This window comes from Polypterus senegalus, chromosome 10 (genome assembly GCF_016835505.1).
Source record: "Polypterus senegalus isolate Bchr_013 chromosome 10, ASM1683550v1, whole genome shotgun sequence".
NCBI lineage: Eukaryota > Metazoa > Chordata > Cladistia > Polypteriformes > Polypteridae > Polypterus > Polypterus senegalus.
The window spans coordinates 22,778,021-22,794,222 of NC_053163.1; the positions used below are offsets into that span (position 1 = coordinate 22,778,021).

The following is a 16,202-nucleotide window of genomic DNA, read 5'->3' on the forward strand; positions in this document are numbered from 1 at the left end:
TTATGTACAAACTCATACTGAATTGACTGTAAATATCATATTTGATCATGATATCTGTTTAATCAATCACAAAGTGCTAGTCCAGTCAGAATCTTCCGAACATTGTATTAAAGTAGCAGGGGGCGAAAGAAGCTAAAGGCTTTTCTATGCTGCAACTTCTTACACTGGATCAGCTTAACTAAAGTAATGTGCGGTTGTATTCAGAGGTTAACAAATTTGGCAAAGTAGGGCAATCACTGGACTTCAAATCATTAAGCAGATGGTCCATTCTCTGGTTCATACCTCACAGTATTCCTGCTGTAAAGATATCAGGAAGTCACTAGTAATATGATTTTATTTCCTGCATCACTTTGGGTATAGGTTTCTACCTAAAATATTGTATAATGGCTGACAAGATAGGACTTCAACATGACCTGTTAGTAATAGGTGGAAAATTTTGCACCACTCACCTGAACGTTTGGAGGTGGAACGTTTCACCGCAGAAGATCGTAGTGAGTGTTTGCCAATGGCAGGAGTGTCAGATTCAGAGTCCGAGTCAAACACCCGACCATAACGTTTAGGTTTCTTCTTAAGGTCATCACCACTGTTGCTTGCTTCGTCATCACTATCAGCATTGCTTACTTCGTCATCACTCTCAGTTTCTGCTAAATTTGAAAGAACACAGTGAAAAAAGCTTTTGTTTTTTCCCCTTAAATACCAGAACTTCTAGATGTCAGGTATAATGAATAATTTACAGTTACAGTATGTTTGAGACTGTGATGCCCTGTGCTTTATCTTTCATTCTTCACCTCTTCTCCCTTTCCTCACACTATTTATACAAATTGTGTAGGCATTGTGGTAATCACCACCAGGAGCTGCTATTGGGTGGTGGATGTGCTGATCTGCCAATTAGCCAACTTCCCCATCAATTGCTTTGTGTCAATGTGTCTTTCTTTTACATGAACACCTACTCTCAGATCTGAGTAGCACCTTTTCAATTTAAAACTTCAACCACCATTTAGTATCTCAGAAACTTGGTGAATGATAAAACCCTTTGTTGTAAAAAGTCCGGGCACCTAGAAACTATTGAAATCGTCAGAAACAAAATTGAAATACCGAGTCGGCGGTTTCATTTTACGGGCGTGCTCACCCTCCCTTATCTATCAGCGGGTAAGCGTGTTTGTTTCCAGCTTGTTAACTTGGGGCGACCTCGCGGGCTCTTTGAGCTTCACTGCTATAGCCTCGCACTTCTGACAGCCAGACAGACACAATTCTACATGTAGACGTTTATATATAAGACTAGCAAAATACCCACGCTTCGCAGCGGAGAAGTAGTATGTTAAAGAATTAATGAAAAAGAAAAGGAAACATTTTAAAAATAACGTAACATGATTATTAATGTAATTGTTTTGTCACTGTTATGAGTGTTGCTGTATACACATATAAACATATATATACATATACACATATACATATATATATATACATGTACTGTATATATATACACACATACTACATACCCACACATATATATAAACATATATACACATATACATATACAGTAATCCCTCCTCGATCATGGGGGTTGCATTCAAGAACCCCCCGCGATAGATGAAAATCCGCAAAGTAGAAACCATATCTTTGTATGGTTATTTCTATATATTTTAAGCCCTTATAAACTCTCCCACGCTGTTAACATTATTAGAGCCCTCTAGACATGAAATAACACCCTTTAGTCAAAAGTTTAAACTGTGCTCCATGACAAGACAGAGATGACAATTCTTTCTCACAATTCAAAGAATGCAAACATATCTTCTCTTCAAAGGAGCGCCGTCAGGAGCAGAGAATGTCAGAGAGAGAGAGCGAGATAAAAGCAAACAGTCAAAAAATCAATACGTGCTTTTAAGTATGCCGAAGCACCACGATAAAGCGGCATTTTGTAGAGGAGCGTCCGTATCCTCTAGGCAAACAGCCTCTGTGCAAACAGCCCCTCTGCTCACACCCCCTCCATCAGGCACAGAGAATGTCAGAGAGGGTGAGAGAGAACAAGTAAAGCAAAAAATCAATCACCCCGCGGGAAGCATATCTTATAGCATTGAGGAGTTTTAGTTAATATGTAATACATGCTCTGATTGGGTAGCTTCTAAGCCATCTGCCAATAGCGTCCCTTGTATGAAATGAACTGGTCAAACAAACTGAGGAAGCATGTACCATAAATTAAAAGACCCATTGTCCTCAGAAATCCGCGAACCAGCGAAAAATCCGTGATATATATTTAGATATGCTTACATTTAAAATCCGCGATAAAGTGAAGCCACGAAAATCGAAGCGTGATATAGCGAGGGATCACTGTATACATATACATACATATCTACATATATACATACACACATATATATATATATATATATACATATATATACACATACATTAACATATATATACATATATATACATATATAGATATATATACACACATATAAACACATATAAATGGTTAAAATAGTTTTTACTGTCAAATAATGCAAAAGAGTACGCAACATGTGTTTCGCCCTAATTCTGGACTCATCAGGTGTACACACTCACTGCACTCCCTCTCGGGAATCGAACCTCGGGCGTCAGAACCGAAGCCTCCTACATTGCGCCATGGCGTTTGGTTAGTTTATTTGACAGTATGTAGATCGGGGTAATTACATTCAAGGCATTCGTAGTCTGAATCACAAATCTGACTGTATGGGTAGTTACCTACCAGGTAACGCTTGTGGTTGGTCAGCAAGTCGGCTAATGCCACGGCGTGTGGTTCGTTTATTTCACAGTATGTAGATCGGGGTATATATATATATAAATATATATATATATATATATATATATATATATATATATATATATATATATATATATATATATATATATATATATATATATACACTCACCTAAAGGATTATTAGGAACACCTGTTCAATTTCTCATTAATGCAATTATCTAATCAACCAATCACATGGCAGTTGCTTCAATGCATTTAGGGGTGTGGTCCTGGTCAAGACAATCTCCTGAACTCCAAACTGAATGTCAGAATGGGAAAGAAAGGTGATTTAAGCAATTCTGAGCGTGGCATGGTTGTTGGTGCCAGACGGGCCGGTCTGAGTATTTCACAATCTGCTCAGTTACTGGGATTTTCACGCACAACCATTTGTAGGGTTTACAAAGAATGTTGTGAAAAGGGAAAAACATCCAGTATGCGGCAGTCCTGTGGGCGAAAATGCCTTGTTGATGCTAGAGGTCAGAGGAGAATGGGCCGACTGATTCAAGCTGATAGAAGAGCAACTTTGACTGAAATAACCACTCGTTACAACCGAGGTATGCAGCAAAGCATTTGTGAAGCCACAACACGCACAACCTTGAGGTGGATGGGCTACAACAGCAGAAGACCCCACCGGGTACCACTCATCTCCACTACAAATAGGAAAAAGAGGCTACAATTTGCACGAGCTCACCAAAATTGGACAGTTGAAGACTGGGAAAATGTTGCCTGGTCTGATGAGTCTCGATTTCTGTTGAGACATTCAAATGGGAGAGTCAGAATTTGGCGTAAACAGAATGAGAACATGGATCCATCATGCCTTGTTACCACTGTGCAGGCTGGTGGTGGTGGTGTAATGGTGTGGGGGATGTTTTCTTGGCACACTTTAGGCCCCTTAGTGCCAATTGGGCATCGTTTAAATGCCACGGGCTACCTGAGCATTGTTTCTGACCATGTCCATCCCTTCATGACCACCATGTACCCATCCTCTGATGGCTACTCTCAGCAGGATAATGCACCATGTCACAAAGCTCGAATCATTTCAAATTGGTTTCTTGAACATGACAATGAGTTCACTGTACTAAAATGGCCCCCACAGTCACCAGATCTCAAACCAATAAAGCATCTTTGGGATGTGGTGGAATGGGAGCTTCGTGCCCTGGATGTGCATCCCACAAATCTCCATCAACTGCAAGATGCTATCCTATCAATATGGGCCAACATTTCTAAAGAATGCTTTCAGCACCTTGTTGAATCAATGCCACGTAGAATTAAGGCCACTTCTGAAGGCGAAAGGGGGTCAAACAACGTATTAGTATGGTGTTCCTAATAATCCTTTAGGTGAGTGTGTATATATATATATATATATATATAGCAAAATACCTGCGCTTCGCAGCGGAGAAGTAGTGTGTTAAAGAAGTTATGAAAAAGAAAAGGAAACATTTTAAAAATAACATAACCTGATTGTCAATGTGATTGTTTTATGAGTGTTATGAATGTTGCTGTCATCAAGGATTTGATTATCATTATTTCTTTCAATCAGGTTCGTATTTGGAGGACGTGTTGTTTTGAAGTTACATTCCGTGTTTGTCAACCGTTGTAAAGATAACAGGTTTCATTCATCAAAGTGTTCACTACGCAATAAGATTGTTAAACCTTATGATAATGTTCCCGCACGGAGGATTTAGAGAGACGCACTGGGAGAAGTATAATCTGAACCTCTCTACAGTGTCGTTTATTTTCGGGTTGTAATGTTCATCAGATTTACGTATCATCTGGTCCAGTGGCAGACCGTGCATTTCACACCTAGGCCTTCAGTAGTGCTCTGTCTGAATCAACCCGCCCCTCAAAAACTCATTTATGGTTATAAAAACCATCTTAATATGCAGAAATACAGTATAAAGAGCCGCTGCATCGCAGATAGATAACTCCTGTAGCCACAATAAATGCCTTTATTGAATAGACCAACATAGGGCTGAACAAGTTCCTTTCTATTGCAGCTACAGCCGCAATAGACATAAAAAACATCAATAATAACTCATAAAGTTGCAATATTATTTAGGAAAATCACAACATTTTACTCACCAAAACTTCGGATTATTTGTAAACAAAATCCATCCTCCTCTCTTTCCTCAAAAACAGTTCAATTACTCTGTCGTACAGATTATCCGTGCGCTTCAGTTCCATCAAAAAGTCCCTTTCTATCGCCATCAAAGCTAATGCTGAAAGTCGAACCTGCCCTGTCGTATTTCTGGCATAAATTTTAATTCGCCTTAGGGCTGAAAATGTCCGCTCGACAGAAGCAGTGTACACGGGAATGGTCACCGCCAAATATACCAATGTGTACAGCTGCCTCATGCTCTCATTCAGAATTTTCTGATGAAGGAAGTCAAGGAAATCAGTGGGAGATTTTCCTGCAAAATCATCCATGGCATACATTACAGTTAGTTCTGTTTTTAGCCAAGACAGATCAAAAACTGCTGCGTGGCTCTTGTGTTAAACTGGAGAAGGCTGCATGCGGGATATTTTTCTTGTATTCCCGAAACTTCTGGGTGTCGAGGAGTGTGACAAACATGAGGTTTTTGTGGTCTTGAAATCTGGTCTGTGTCTGGCAAATAATATTGTCCAGAATCCTGCCATGGAGTTGGCCTTAGTGCACGCGATGATCTTTCACTTGGAGCGTTTGCGGTGCATTCAATGGCCTCGTAGAGTTCCTCATATCGTCTTCTATCCAATCAATGGGTCTGAATACGGTGACGTTGTCGTACGCCTGCTAGAGGGCCCTACTGACACCAACTCAAAATCTGATTGGTTGAAGCAACAGTTTAATCAACATTTATTCTGTGTTAGAGGGCCTGCAGAACGGATTGTCAAGGCCTCTCTGCCTGGCAACAAATGATGGCTGAAATGTGATTGGTTAAATGCTTTAATACGAAAATACATGTCTGGAAACAGCACAACCATCGGATTAAACTTGTATCACACGAATATCTTGTGCGATCTTGCGGCACTTAAAAGTTTCTCTCGCACTTTCACTGAGGGAGGGTTTCCGTTGTAGCTGCACTTATGAATATGCTAAGCACAGTCCTTCACTCACGAATATTGACCTTATATGGGCAGGCACTCAATTATGTGGGAGGCGTGATGATGCAAGACGCAACTCCGCCTCACATGGCGACCGAGCTGCAGGCTATTACAGTATATGGACGAAATTAGGTTCCAGTTATGACCGTTATGCGTAGAATTTCGAAATGAAACCTGCCCAACTGTGAGTGAGTGAGTGAATGAGTCAGTCAGTGAGGGCTTTGCCTTTTATTAGTATAGATAATCAAATCTACATAACCATCTGAGACCAGTTTACTCCAGTTCATGTTGACTGGGAGGGTGGCAGATTTTGACAGCACTGAGTAGAAGGCAGGAACCAACACCAGACATGGTACCAGAGCCCCTCACACTTACCAGGCCAATTTGGAATTTCTATTCAGCCTAACAAGACCATCTGCAGAAGGAAATCAAGAAAATGCAAAGAAAAGACACCTAGCACAAGATTTGAACCCAAGATCCTGGATCAATGAGGAATCAAACTAAAAACTGTTATATTAAAAAAGCAAGACAAATAAATGAGCAGGGACATGTTTAGAAAATTCCAAAAAAGTTTGAAATGAGGCCATGCTCTTTGATGAGAAAAGCATCAAATTGTAACAGTGTTGATAAGTTGCATTAGCCTGAAGATGGCATCATACAAAGGATCAGCTTCAGAGCCAGCTGCAGGAGGGTCTATAAAACCAGCAAGCCAGCCAGAGTCACATAAGAATTACAACTAGTGTGACAACAGTGAGCCGGTAAGATGCCTAAAAGAGAGATATAAAGGGCAAGAATCCATTGAGTTGAGGTGTGATTACTAATAAAAAAGAAGAAGTACAGTCAAGAGAAAGGGATGTTTTGAAAGTGGGCTGGGAGGAAAGCAGGGTTTGCCATTCTGAAGTTGTAAAAAAGAAATATTTTTTATGAGGTTCTAGTCCAAGATTACACCTGAAGTCTTATGAAATATATTTGTTTAACTGAAATAAAGTAGGAAGGAGATGAAGGTTGGTTAGCTAAAAGGAACAAGAAAAGAAAGTAGTGGAAGTTCAAGTGAAGAGATTAGATCAAATGAGGAAGATGAGAGTAAGTGGAATTTTGCATTTATTTTCAGGTCATTTGATAAAGGAATTAAGTTAAGGGATGTTAGCCCAATTAAATTAGCATAGTTTATTAAAAGAATGATAGAAGATAAGCTGGAAATAAAAAATGAGTAAAATACAATGCATTGTCAAAAAATCAACCTTAAACTAAAATCTTTAGCTTGTGTTATACTCAGAGATGCGGGAGTGTGCATTGTGCCATCTTTTATAATATCACACTTTGTGCCCACATGGCATCGTGTCACTCCGAGGTGATCAGCTGCAGCCATTGTTAGTACAATAAGTATGGCTGCTGGCAGGAAAATAATACAGGAAATATTGGCATCCAAAAAAAAAAAACACAATAAATTGGCATCAGCATTAACATAATAAAAACAACAACAATTAAAATGGGGTGGCACGGTGGTGCAGTAGTAGCGCTGCTGCCTTGCAGTAAGGAGGCCTGGGTTTGTTTCCCAGGTCCTCCCTGCGTGTAGTTTGCATGTTCTCCCCGTGTCTGCATGGGTTTCCTCCCACAGTCCAAAGCCATGCAGGTTAGGTGGATTGGCGATTCTAAATTGGCCCTAGTGTGTGCTTGGTGTGTGGGTGTGTGCCCTGCAGTGGGCTGGCACCCTGCCCGGGGATTTGTTCCTTCCTTGTGCCCTGTGTTGGCTGGGATTGGCTCCCTGCAACCCTGTAGTTAGGATATAGCGGGTTGGACAATGACTGACTGACAATTAAAATGATACAAAATGAAATTAGTAATTTCTACTATGATAAAAATGTATTTCTTAGATATTTACAGTGTTCACATTTTATTTTTTAACTTCAACTCAAATGTTTTATAGCATTTTGGTGGGTGGGTTGTAATGGTGGACGTAATTAATTGCAATTTTGCTTTGCTGTTTGTAATGTAATTATAATTACTCCCACTTAGATTTGCTTCTTGTTATGCTTATCTAAATTGTTACACTCCATGTGGCAGTGGAATAGAGTGAAGAAGGGATTTATTGTCAAGTTACTGTTATTGTTTTAAAGAAAAGGAAATGTTCTTTGTGCCTTTTAGTTAAATAAGAGTATCCCAGTGTAACAGGTGGCTGATGGGTCACATGTGTTGTGTTGTACATGGCCTCGTGATCTGTTGTAATGGGAAAACAACCAAGACATTGTCTCTTTAAAACAGAGTGGACGTTCAGAGTTGTGAGGACCTCTTAGGGCTGGTCAAAAGGACAACATAAGGGATTCCAGGGCTTGGGTCTGATGCTGAACTGGGACACAAATTATCTTAAGCTGATGTTACATTACAAAACTTCTAGTTGTTGGGTATGTCATACTTGACGAGTGCAGCAACTGATCCAAAACAGGTCAACTTACACGACTGAAAATCTCTGGCCATATCATATTTAGTAAATGTGCACTGTCTTTCCAGCACAGTTGTGCTCACCCCTTGCTTGTAACAGCAAATAATGTGGTGTCTGATGGAGCCAGTGCTGTATGAAGGGTTAACAAGTTGGGTGACCTTAGCCGCAATCTCTGAACATTTTTTTTCTCTCTCTTTTATTCTTTCTTGGTATGTAAAGCATGAGACATCAGACAGACAATCTTCTCTTCTGTTTGTTGGGTCCAAAAAATGGCCGTTCCTTTAGGTCATGGCACATTCGACAACATCAGAGATTTACAGTCGTAGCCTTCATTTACATCATTTTAACGAGTCAGAGGAAATCTGCAGCATGCTATCTTGTCCTTGTGAAATGCCCAGTGACAAACTCCAGCTAGTCCACGATACCTGTTAATTTTTTGGACAGCACCAGCTGCAGGGCACATTATTGGTTGTTGCAAAAGGGGCGACCACGCTTCTGCTTATAGGTCGGCACACAATTGGTAAATCTGACATGCTCACTGATTTGACATGGTCCTGAGACAAAATCAGCAACTTTAGTCGTTAAGTCTGACATACCTTACAACTAGAAGTCACGTAATGTGACCCTGGCTTTATTACTTGTCATTGCATTTCATGAATTGTACTTCCAGATGATCATTCAAAGGTTGTCACTCTCATACACTCAGAGCCTGCCCCTACGACTAAGGAGTAAAGCAACCCAAACAACTTTAGAGCGATTTGTGGACTAGTTGGAGTGAGTCATTGGCTTCACAGCAGCTCCACCGATACGCTAAGATAATGTAAGTGAAGGCTACGACTGAGAATTGCTGGAAGAGTCGTCTATGTGACATAGTCTTTAGAAACACTCTTTGTTGCTTCTTGTGTTTATTTCTTCCAGGGATAATAAGCACACCTATGTTTGCATTACTTTGATGGTTTTCAAGTTTATTCTGGGTTTAGGGATGACTTAAGGTTTAAAAACATACATAATAATAAAGAGCTGCAATGTACCCTAATTTTCTAAATGTTTCTGCTAAATGTGTAAGTCATTCCCACTTACCTGAATATTTAAGTTTGATTCTTTTTGCCACAGTAGATCGTAGTGATTGCCTACCAACATTAGGAGTTTCTGAGTCAGACTGTTGCAGTACAGGTGAAATTTCTTGATCCCTGGAGCAGGAATGGAATCCATTGCTTGCTTCTTCATCGTCAAAAACTGTCAGATTTCAAAATATACATTGAGAAAAAAAAAGTTCTTTGTACATACTGTGGTCAAGTACAGTTAATAATGTTGACCAGTATTACTGCAGCTGCAGTGTTGGTATTATAATTGAACCTATTCATTTCTGAATAACTAAATAACAACCCAAAACTCTCCTACTCCATTTCATGGCTCACCAGACGTTGTTCATGCAACAAGGGAGAAACTCTCAAATAGTTAAACTGTTTTGAAACAGTCGATGAAAAGCCTTCTAGCATATTATTAAGTGCAAACAAGTTTAATGGAAAAAGTATATTTTTTTCGGATTGATTTTGGACAATAATACATTTGGGTTAGTGATAAGCTGAATCGTATTGTCTGCATAGAGAGATATTTTTTTTTACTATTCCGTCCCTTATAACTAATTCCCTTTTATGAGCTTTGTACTATTGATGGCTAGTGGTTCAACAGCAATTGCAAAAAGCATTGGAGATAATGGACAGCTTTATCTGATTCCACGTTCTAACCTCAAATGATCTGAATTTATATTGTTTACCTGCCCAGAGACTTCTGGTCTTGATTAAAGTAATTTTTTCAGGCTACAATATCTGGAACAAACCCAGATTTGTGCAAACCACTAAAGAGATACCCCCATTCTACTCTACCGAAAGTTTTCTCTGCACCTTGGAGACATTACAACTTCAGGAATCTCAGTTAATAAGGCAGTATACCGTACATTCATCATTTGATGATTGTTGCCTGAATTTAATGAAACCCATTTGATGTTGTGATATTACAGTAGAATAAAGACCATTTTTTCAATTGTTTCTTTTACAGCTACCATATATACTCACGTATAAGTCTTGAAACCTGAAAAATCGATCATAAAATCAGACCCCGACTTATACGCCCGTTCAAAAATGTGACACTTAATTTTTTTTTTTTACATCTATTTGCCTCCTTCAATCTCACATCAGTTTCCCAGACGCATCAAATTTTGTTGCAGCAGCACAATTTCTCATTTCTTTCGCTACTTCAGCGACGTTTCATTTAAAACCTGCTTCATATTTTCTTCTGATCGAACGCTCCATCGTAGATAAGGAATGCTCTTAAAATAAAGGTGTATGAGGGTGTGAGATACAAACAACACAAATCAGTGCAAACATTGCTTTGGAATAGTTCGGGTATTACCGTGTGGTCATGTAGGCACAACGCATTCCCACACCCACATAGAAAAAAAGGCTGTGAGCTCCGTGGTTACTCTCTCAGGTAAGCGTGAGTTTTCTGCATTCGACTTATATGACCGACATTATAAAATACCAGAAATTATACTGTAAAATCAAGTCCTGACTTAATTCGCTGGAGAACTTATCCACAAGTATATATGGTAGGTGCTTTTAACATTCTACCTTGGCCCAACCAAACAGTATACACTTGCTATTTAAATAAAGCAAAATTAACTGTGACAATGAGCTAAAAATCTCAACAATCTTCATTAACATGTTGAGTGTAAAAAAAAAAATATATATATATATCAAAAAACCAAAACCAAATCCAAACCAAGAAATTGTTTAATTTACGGCTAATAAATCTAACAGCATCTTGTTTTTGTATATTGGCACTTACTATTATAAAAGATAACATGAAAAAGTACTCAATACTGGACTTTAAATTGCAAGGTTCCTCCCTTCCTACCCCAGATTCTTTATTATATCCTGACTTGTCTGTTTGCTAATTATAAACAAATACGTATAGTCAATGCACCCTAATCTTCTGAAGGTATCTGCTAAATATTTATTTTCAATGTTTCATACAAAGGCGCATTTTAAAATGTCCTGGAAATCAGAGAAATAAAGCATTAGCAAGATGAACCTTACAACTTACATGAGCGTTTATGGCTGATGTTTTTCACTGCTGAAGATCCTGCCGATTGCCTGCTAATGTTAGGAGTCTCTGAGTCAGAGTGTTCCCGTGAAGCTCTTGGTTCTTGAGAATGTGGATTGAAATGGCTACTGTTGCTTGCTTCTTCGTCACTGTCTGTTAACGAGGGGACTTCAAAATGTACAAAATGAGAAAAAAGGTTCTTTCTATAGGCCAAACACATTTAATAGTTCTATCTTATCTTACTGGACCTGTGATACAATGAGGTCTATTAATTGCTGGATTGCCGAATTCTGAGCACATAACAGGAACCAGTGCTCAACTTGCACCCAATGCTGCCAGGACTTTACTCACTAGAACTTAATAATGCATATGTTCCAAAGCCCAAATTGTGAAAGACAAAATGTTTTATAAAAATTCCAAGTATAAATAAAACTACCTGGAGTAGACATTAATTCATATGGCCCTAAAGCTGTGGAATGATATTCCTTGCAGAGAAAAGGATGGACCATTGGTGTAAGGTTGGAGGTTTACTACTTTAGTCTCCTGTACCCTTATTAGAGATGTTACATTCAACATATTTCTATTTTTTTAAAGAACATTTTGCCAATTTTTAGCAACTATTCCTGACTTAATGCCATTTTGTGTTATTGTCACGTGTGAGTGATGGCCGGCAGCTTATCTCAGTCAATGCATCCAGGCCACTAAATGGAGTTCTCCCTGCAGCATGGAGGTGCCCCGGATTCCTGCAGGGCATCATGGGAGATGAAGCGCGACTTCACAGCCCTGCTGGGTGCCGTGGGTGTCATTGGAGGACGCTGCAGGGAGACACCGAGATTTCTATTTTCCCTATAGCCTGGAAGTACTCCCAAGTCAAGGGGACAGAAGAACAGAAGTACTTCTGGGCTGAAGTAAAATGTGAATCTTGTAAATCACGTGGGCTGAAGGACAGGAGCACTTCCGGGTCACAGACTATTTAAAGGACTGTGGGAAACCCAGCAAGCGGAGCCAGAGTTGGATTTATTGTGATTATTGATTATTGAATTGTGTATTGTGGAGGTGGAGGTGCTTTGTGCACATTACAAAAGAAATTAAAATTATTTCTGGGACTTTTACCTTGTGTCTGGATGTGTTGTCTGTGGGGCCTGAGGAGTGACAGCGCCCTCTAGTGTCACTCATGTTACATTGCGATGTTTGGAAAGCTAATGATTCCTATGCCCCTTACGTTGACACAATATTTTCATCACCTAAGCAATGTACAGATGCTATTAAAAAGGTAAATAAAATGTTACGTTATATTGTAACAACTGTTATGCTCAAACTATATAACACACTATTGAGACCACATATGGAGTATTGTACGCAGCTCTGGTCAACATGTTACAAGATAAACAGAGCAGCACTTGAAGCTGTGCACAGGAGAGCAACCAGGTACGTCATGGGACTTATGGACACGTCCAACTCAGTGATAGACTCGGAGAGTTAAAACTGATTAGTCTCAACTAGAAGAGACAGCGTGGGGGCCAAATTCAGGTTGCCAAAATTGTCAAAGGTATTGATAAAGTAGATTCAGCAGACATTTTTCAATTTAAAAGTAACATACTCGAGGACACCATTGGAAATTAAGAGGAACTACATTTAGGATTGAAGTCAGGAAGCACTTCTTTACGCAAACAGTTGACGACATCTGGAACAAACTACTGAGACATGTGGCTGAAGCAGAAACCATGACCACCTTTAAGAAGTACCTGGATGAGATATTAGCATAGCTTATCTATTTGCTAAACAATTGAGCCTGATGGAGTGAATGGTCTCCTCTCATTTGTCTAATTTCTTATATTCATCTTATGTTGTTATGATCTAATACCAGACCATCATAATATACTAAGTTATAAACTTCACCATGTGGCCTATGTTATTGTGGAATTGAACCGAAGAGGGTAGTGAACCAGATGGTCTGGTCAATTGCCTCCTTACAAAACATGTGTATATACATATACAAACTGATTCATGCAAATCTGAATTTGCAGTGAAACTCAGTGTTTTGATTTGCCTACAAATGTTTTATTTCTAGTAAAATTGTTGCCACTGACAGAAGAAGAAAGGTGTTTAGTTCCACTCTGGAAGTTTGCATACATTAATTCGACATGCATCTGCCTGTTCTCTTTTCACTGCTATGCAATACTGGTATGTACTTGCGTTACACAGCTGTAGTAAAGAGCACAGGTAAACACGGAAGTGTGAATGAGGCATTAACAGCCATATTCTGTGCCCCCCTCCCTCCAAAAAAAGAAACAAACTATTAAATTCTTCCAAAGAATTGCATTTGTGGGGATCAAAACTTGTCTGTTTTGCTCATTACTAATAACCATCAACAGTTAATAATAATAATAATACATTTTATTTATACAAGGCGCCTTTCAGAGAACTCAAGGACACCGAACAAACAAACAATAAATAAATAAATAAATAAAAAACACAATTATAAACAACTTAAAACATCAGAAAATCTAAAAATTAAAACTAAACAAAACCACTATAATTAGGAGGAAGAAGAAAAAGCCATTTTAAACAAATGTGTTTTAAGTTTACATTTGAAAGATGAATATGATTTGATATTTCAGAGATCCGCAGGTAATGAGTTCCAGTGCTTGGGAGCAGAACGGCTGAAAGCTCTGCTCCCCATGGTGGTTAGACGGGCGGGAGGAACGGTCAGATGGGTGGAGGAAGAGGAAGGTTACGGGATGGAATGGCAACATGTAGAAGGTCAGACAGATATGGAGGTGCGAGGTTATGGATGGCCTTAAAAGTTAGTAGCAGAATCTTAAAATCAATACGAAACTTGATCGGGAGCCAATGAAGCTGCTGCAAGACCAGAGTAATATGGTGAAAAGATGGGATTCCAGTGATGATACGTGCTGCAGAATTCTGGACTAACTGAAGCTTGTGAAGAGAGAGTGTTCAGTTAACGAACACTTACTGTAAGAGCAACTCTAATAAGATAATATTTTGTTTAATTCAGGGCTGGGCAAGTTAACACATTATTAGGGTGTTAACGCATCAATTAATTAACTCTCACAATCGACAATTATTTTACGCACATTAACGCAGTCTTTGTTATTATTATTATTATTATTATTATTATTATTATTGTGAAAGCCTCAGTCTCGCTAGCGATCGATAGAGATCAGTGATCTTCTTGTTACAGCGCTTTTCGATATGCTTTTGCTAGAAGGAATGTTAGCTTTGTTGATCTGACCTCGATTCCCTGCTTGTGTATGAGTAGTGAAGAGCAGACAGCTTCTAAAATGGCAGGTGGAGAGACACCAAAGTGAATGCTCAAAGCAAAATAACCCGTGGATGACTTTTTTCGTATTGTCTCTCAATCGGACTCTGATTTTGATGCAAGTGATCTGGAGATGAAGATTGAAAGCGAAAGTGACGTACTGGCATCAGCTGATCGGTCTCCAGCTGATCGTAGTGCTGAATATGTTCGTGTAGCTGATGCACCAATGGCAACGCTGGCCTGGGAGGACAGACACTTACAATGACAGCAGGTACAAAACATATTGCGTCTCACTGCAAATGCCACCCCCGTGCACCCGTCTCACAAAGCCCACCGTGCATTCCTGCTTGCCATGGAGCCACCGCTGCCACAAACTGCAAACAGGTGCCGACAGCAGGCACAACAGGCAGCAGCAGACGTTTTATGTTGATTTATGTGTGAAACCATTGCTTTGTGTGCTTTTCAGAAAACTGAGTTTTTTGGAAATGAAATTAGCCCTCAAAGAGTTGCTACTGAACATGGACTGTTGATGCTGCCCCCTGATAAAAGAAAATGTTTCTGCTCGTATCTGTTCAGATAAAAAAAGAAAACAGATTTAGAAATGTTAAATTACTGTTGCTCAGAACATGCCTGTTATAAAGTTATGATCGTCGCTCTGGACTCTGAGGGTAACTTGTTTTTCTATGACAAACTAGATAAAATGTTAATGCCCTGGCAGTGGCAAATAGCTTTGGTTTTATATTTGATTTGATTACATTAATGTTTAAGTTGAGATTTATAAGAAATATTTTAACTGCTACAATGTAAAGGGAATACTGTTGTTAAAAAGTAGCTTATTTGTTTAAAGCGTTTGCAAACCAAATACATGCAGTACACTACCATTATTGAATTTTGCGCATAACAATGTGATTGTTGTGATTATCTGCCATTAATCACAGACAATCATGCGATTAATCACGATTAAATATTTTAGTCGTTGCCCAGCACTAGTTTAATTAATGTAATCATTAACCTTATGTTAAAATGTTTGGCTTTATATATGTTACCTGAAATTTTGTAAGACAATATCCTTCAGTTACAGTGCTGTCGGTTAATCAGGTATATCAGAAGTACAATCTAACTCACTAAGTGCTTTTCTGTACACAATATTTGTAGGAGTTTTGTCAAAGTTTAAAAGTATTGTCAGGCAGTGGAGTGTAGTGGTTAAAGCTTTCAGCCCCAGAGGCTATGAGTTTATATTCCACTACGGACGCTGTGTGACCATGAACACGTCACTTCACTTGCCTTTGCTCTTACTGAAAAAGGAAAAGTAATGTAACCAATTGTATCTTAGACGCTGTAAGTTGCCATGGATAAAGGTATCTTTCAAATAATAATATTAGGTGACTGGAGCTGCTTATCCTTGAACAGGTGACACACAATTGTCTATGATTAAAATATTCAATTTCTGCTTTTCCTAGTCACATGGCTTTTGCTGTTTGTCAGTCTTCTTCTTTTGGCTGCTCCTGTTA

General features: G+C 39.1%; 1 protein-coding gene across 1 annotated transcript in view; it reads right to left on the reverse strand.

Moving 5' to 3' along the window:
- Positions 1-345: 345 nt before the first annotated feature.
- LOC120538130 overlaps positions 346-16,202 on the reverse strand; it is a 35,570-nt gene continuing 19,713 nt past the window's right edge. Inside the window, exons 9-12 of the mRNA XM_039767564.1 lie at positions 11,409-11,576; positions 9,384-9,539; positions 450-644; positions 346-368 (exon numbers count right to left, since the gene is read on the reverse strand). Of these exons, the coding sequence (XP_039623498.1) occupies positions 346-368; positions 450-644; positions 9,384-9,539; positions 11,409-11,576 (542 nt within the window). The remainder of the gene's footprint in view (positions 369-449; positions 645-9,383; positions 9,540-11,408; positions 11,577-16,202) is intronic.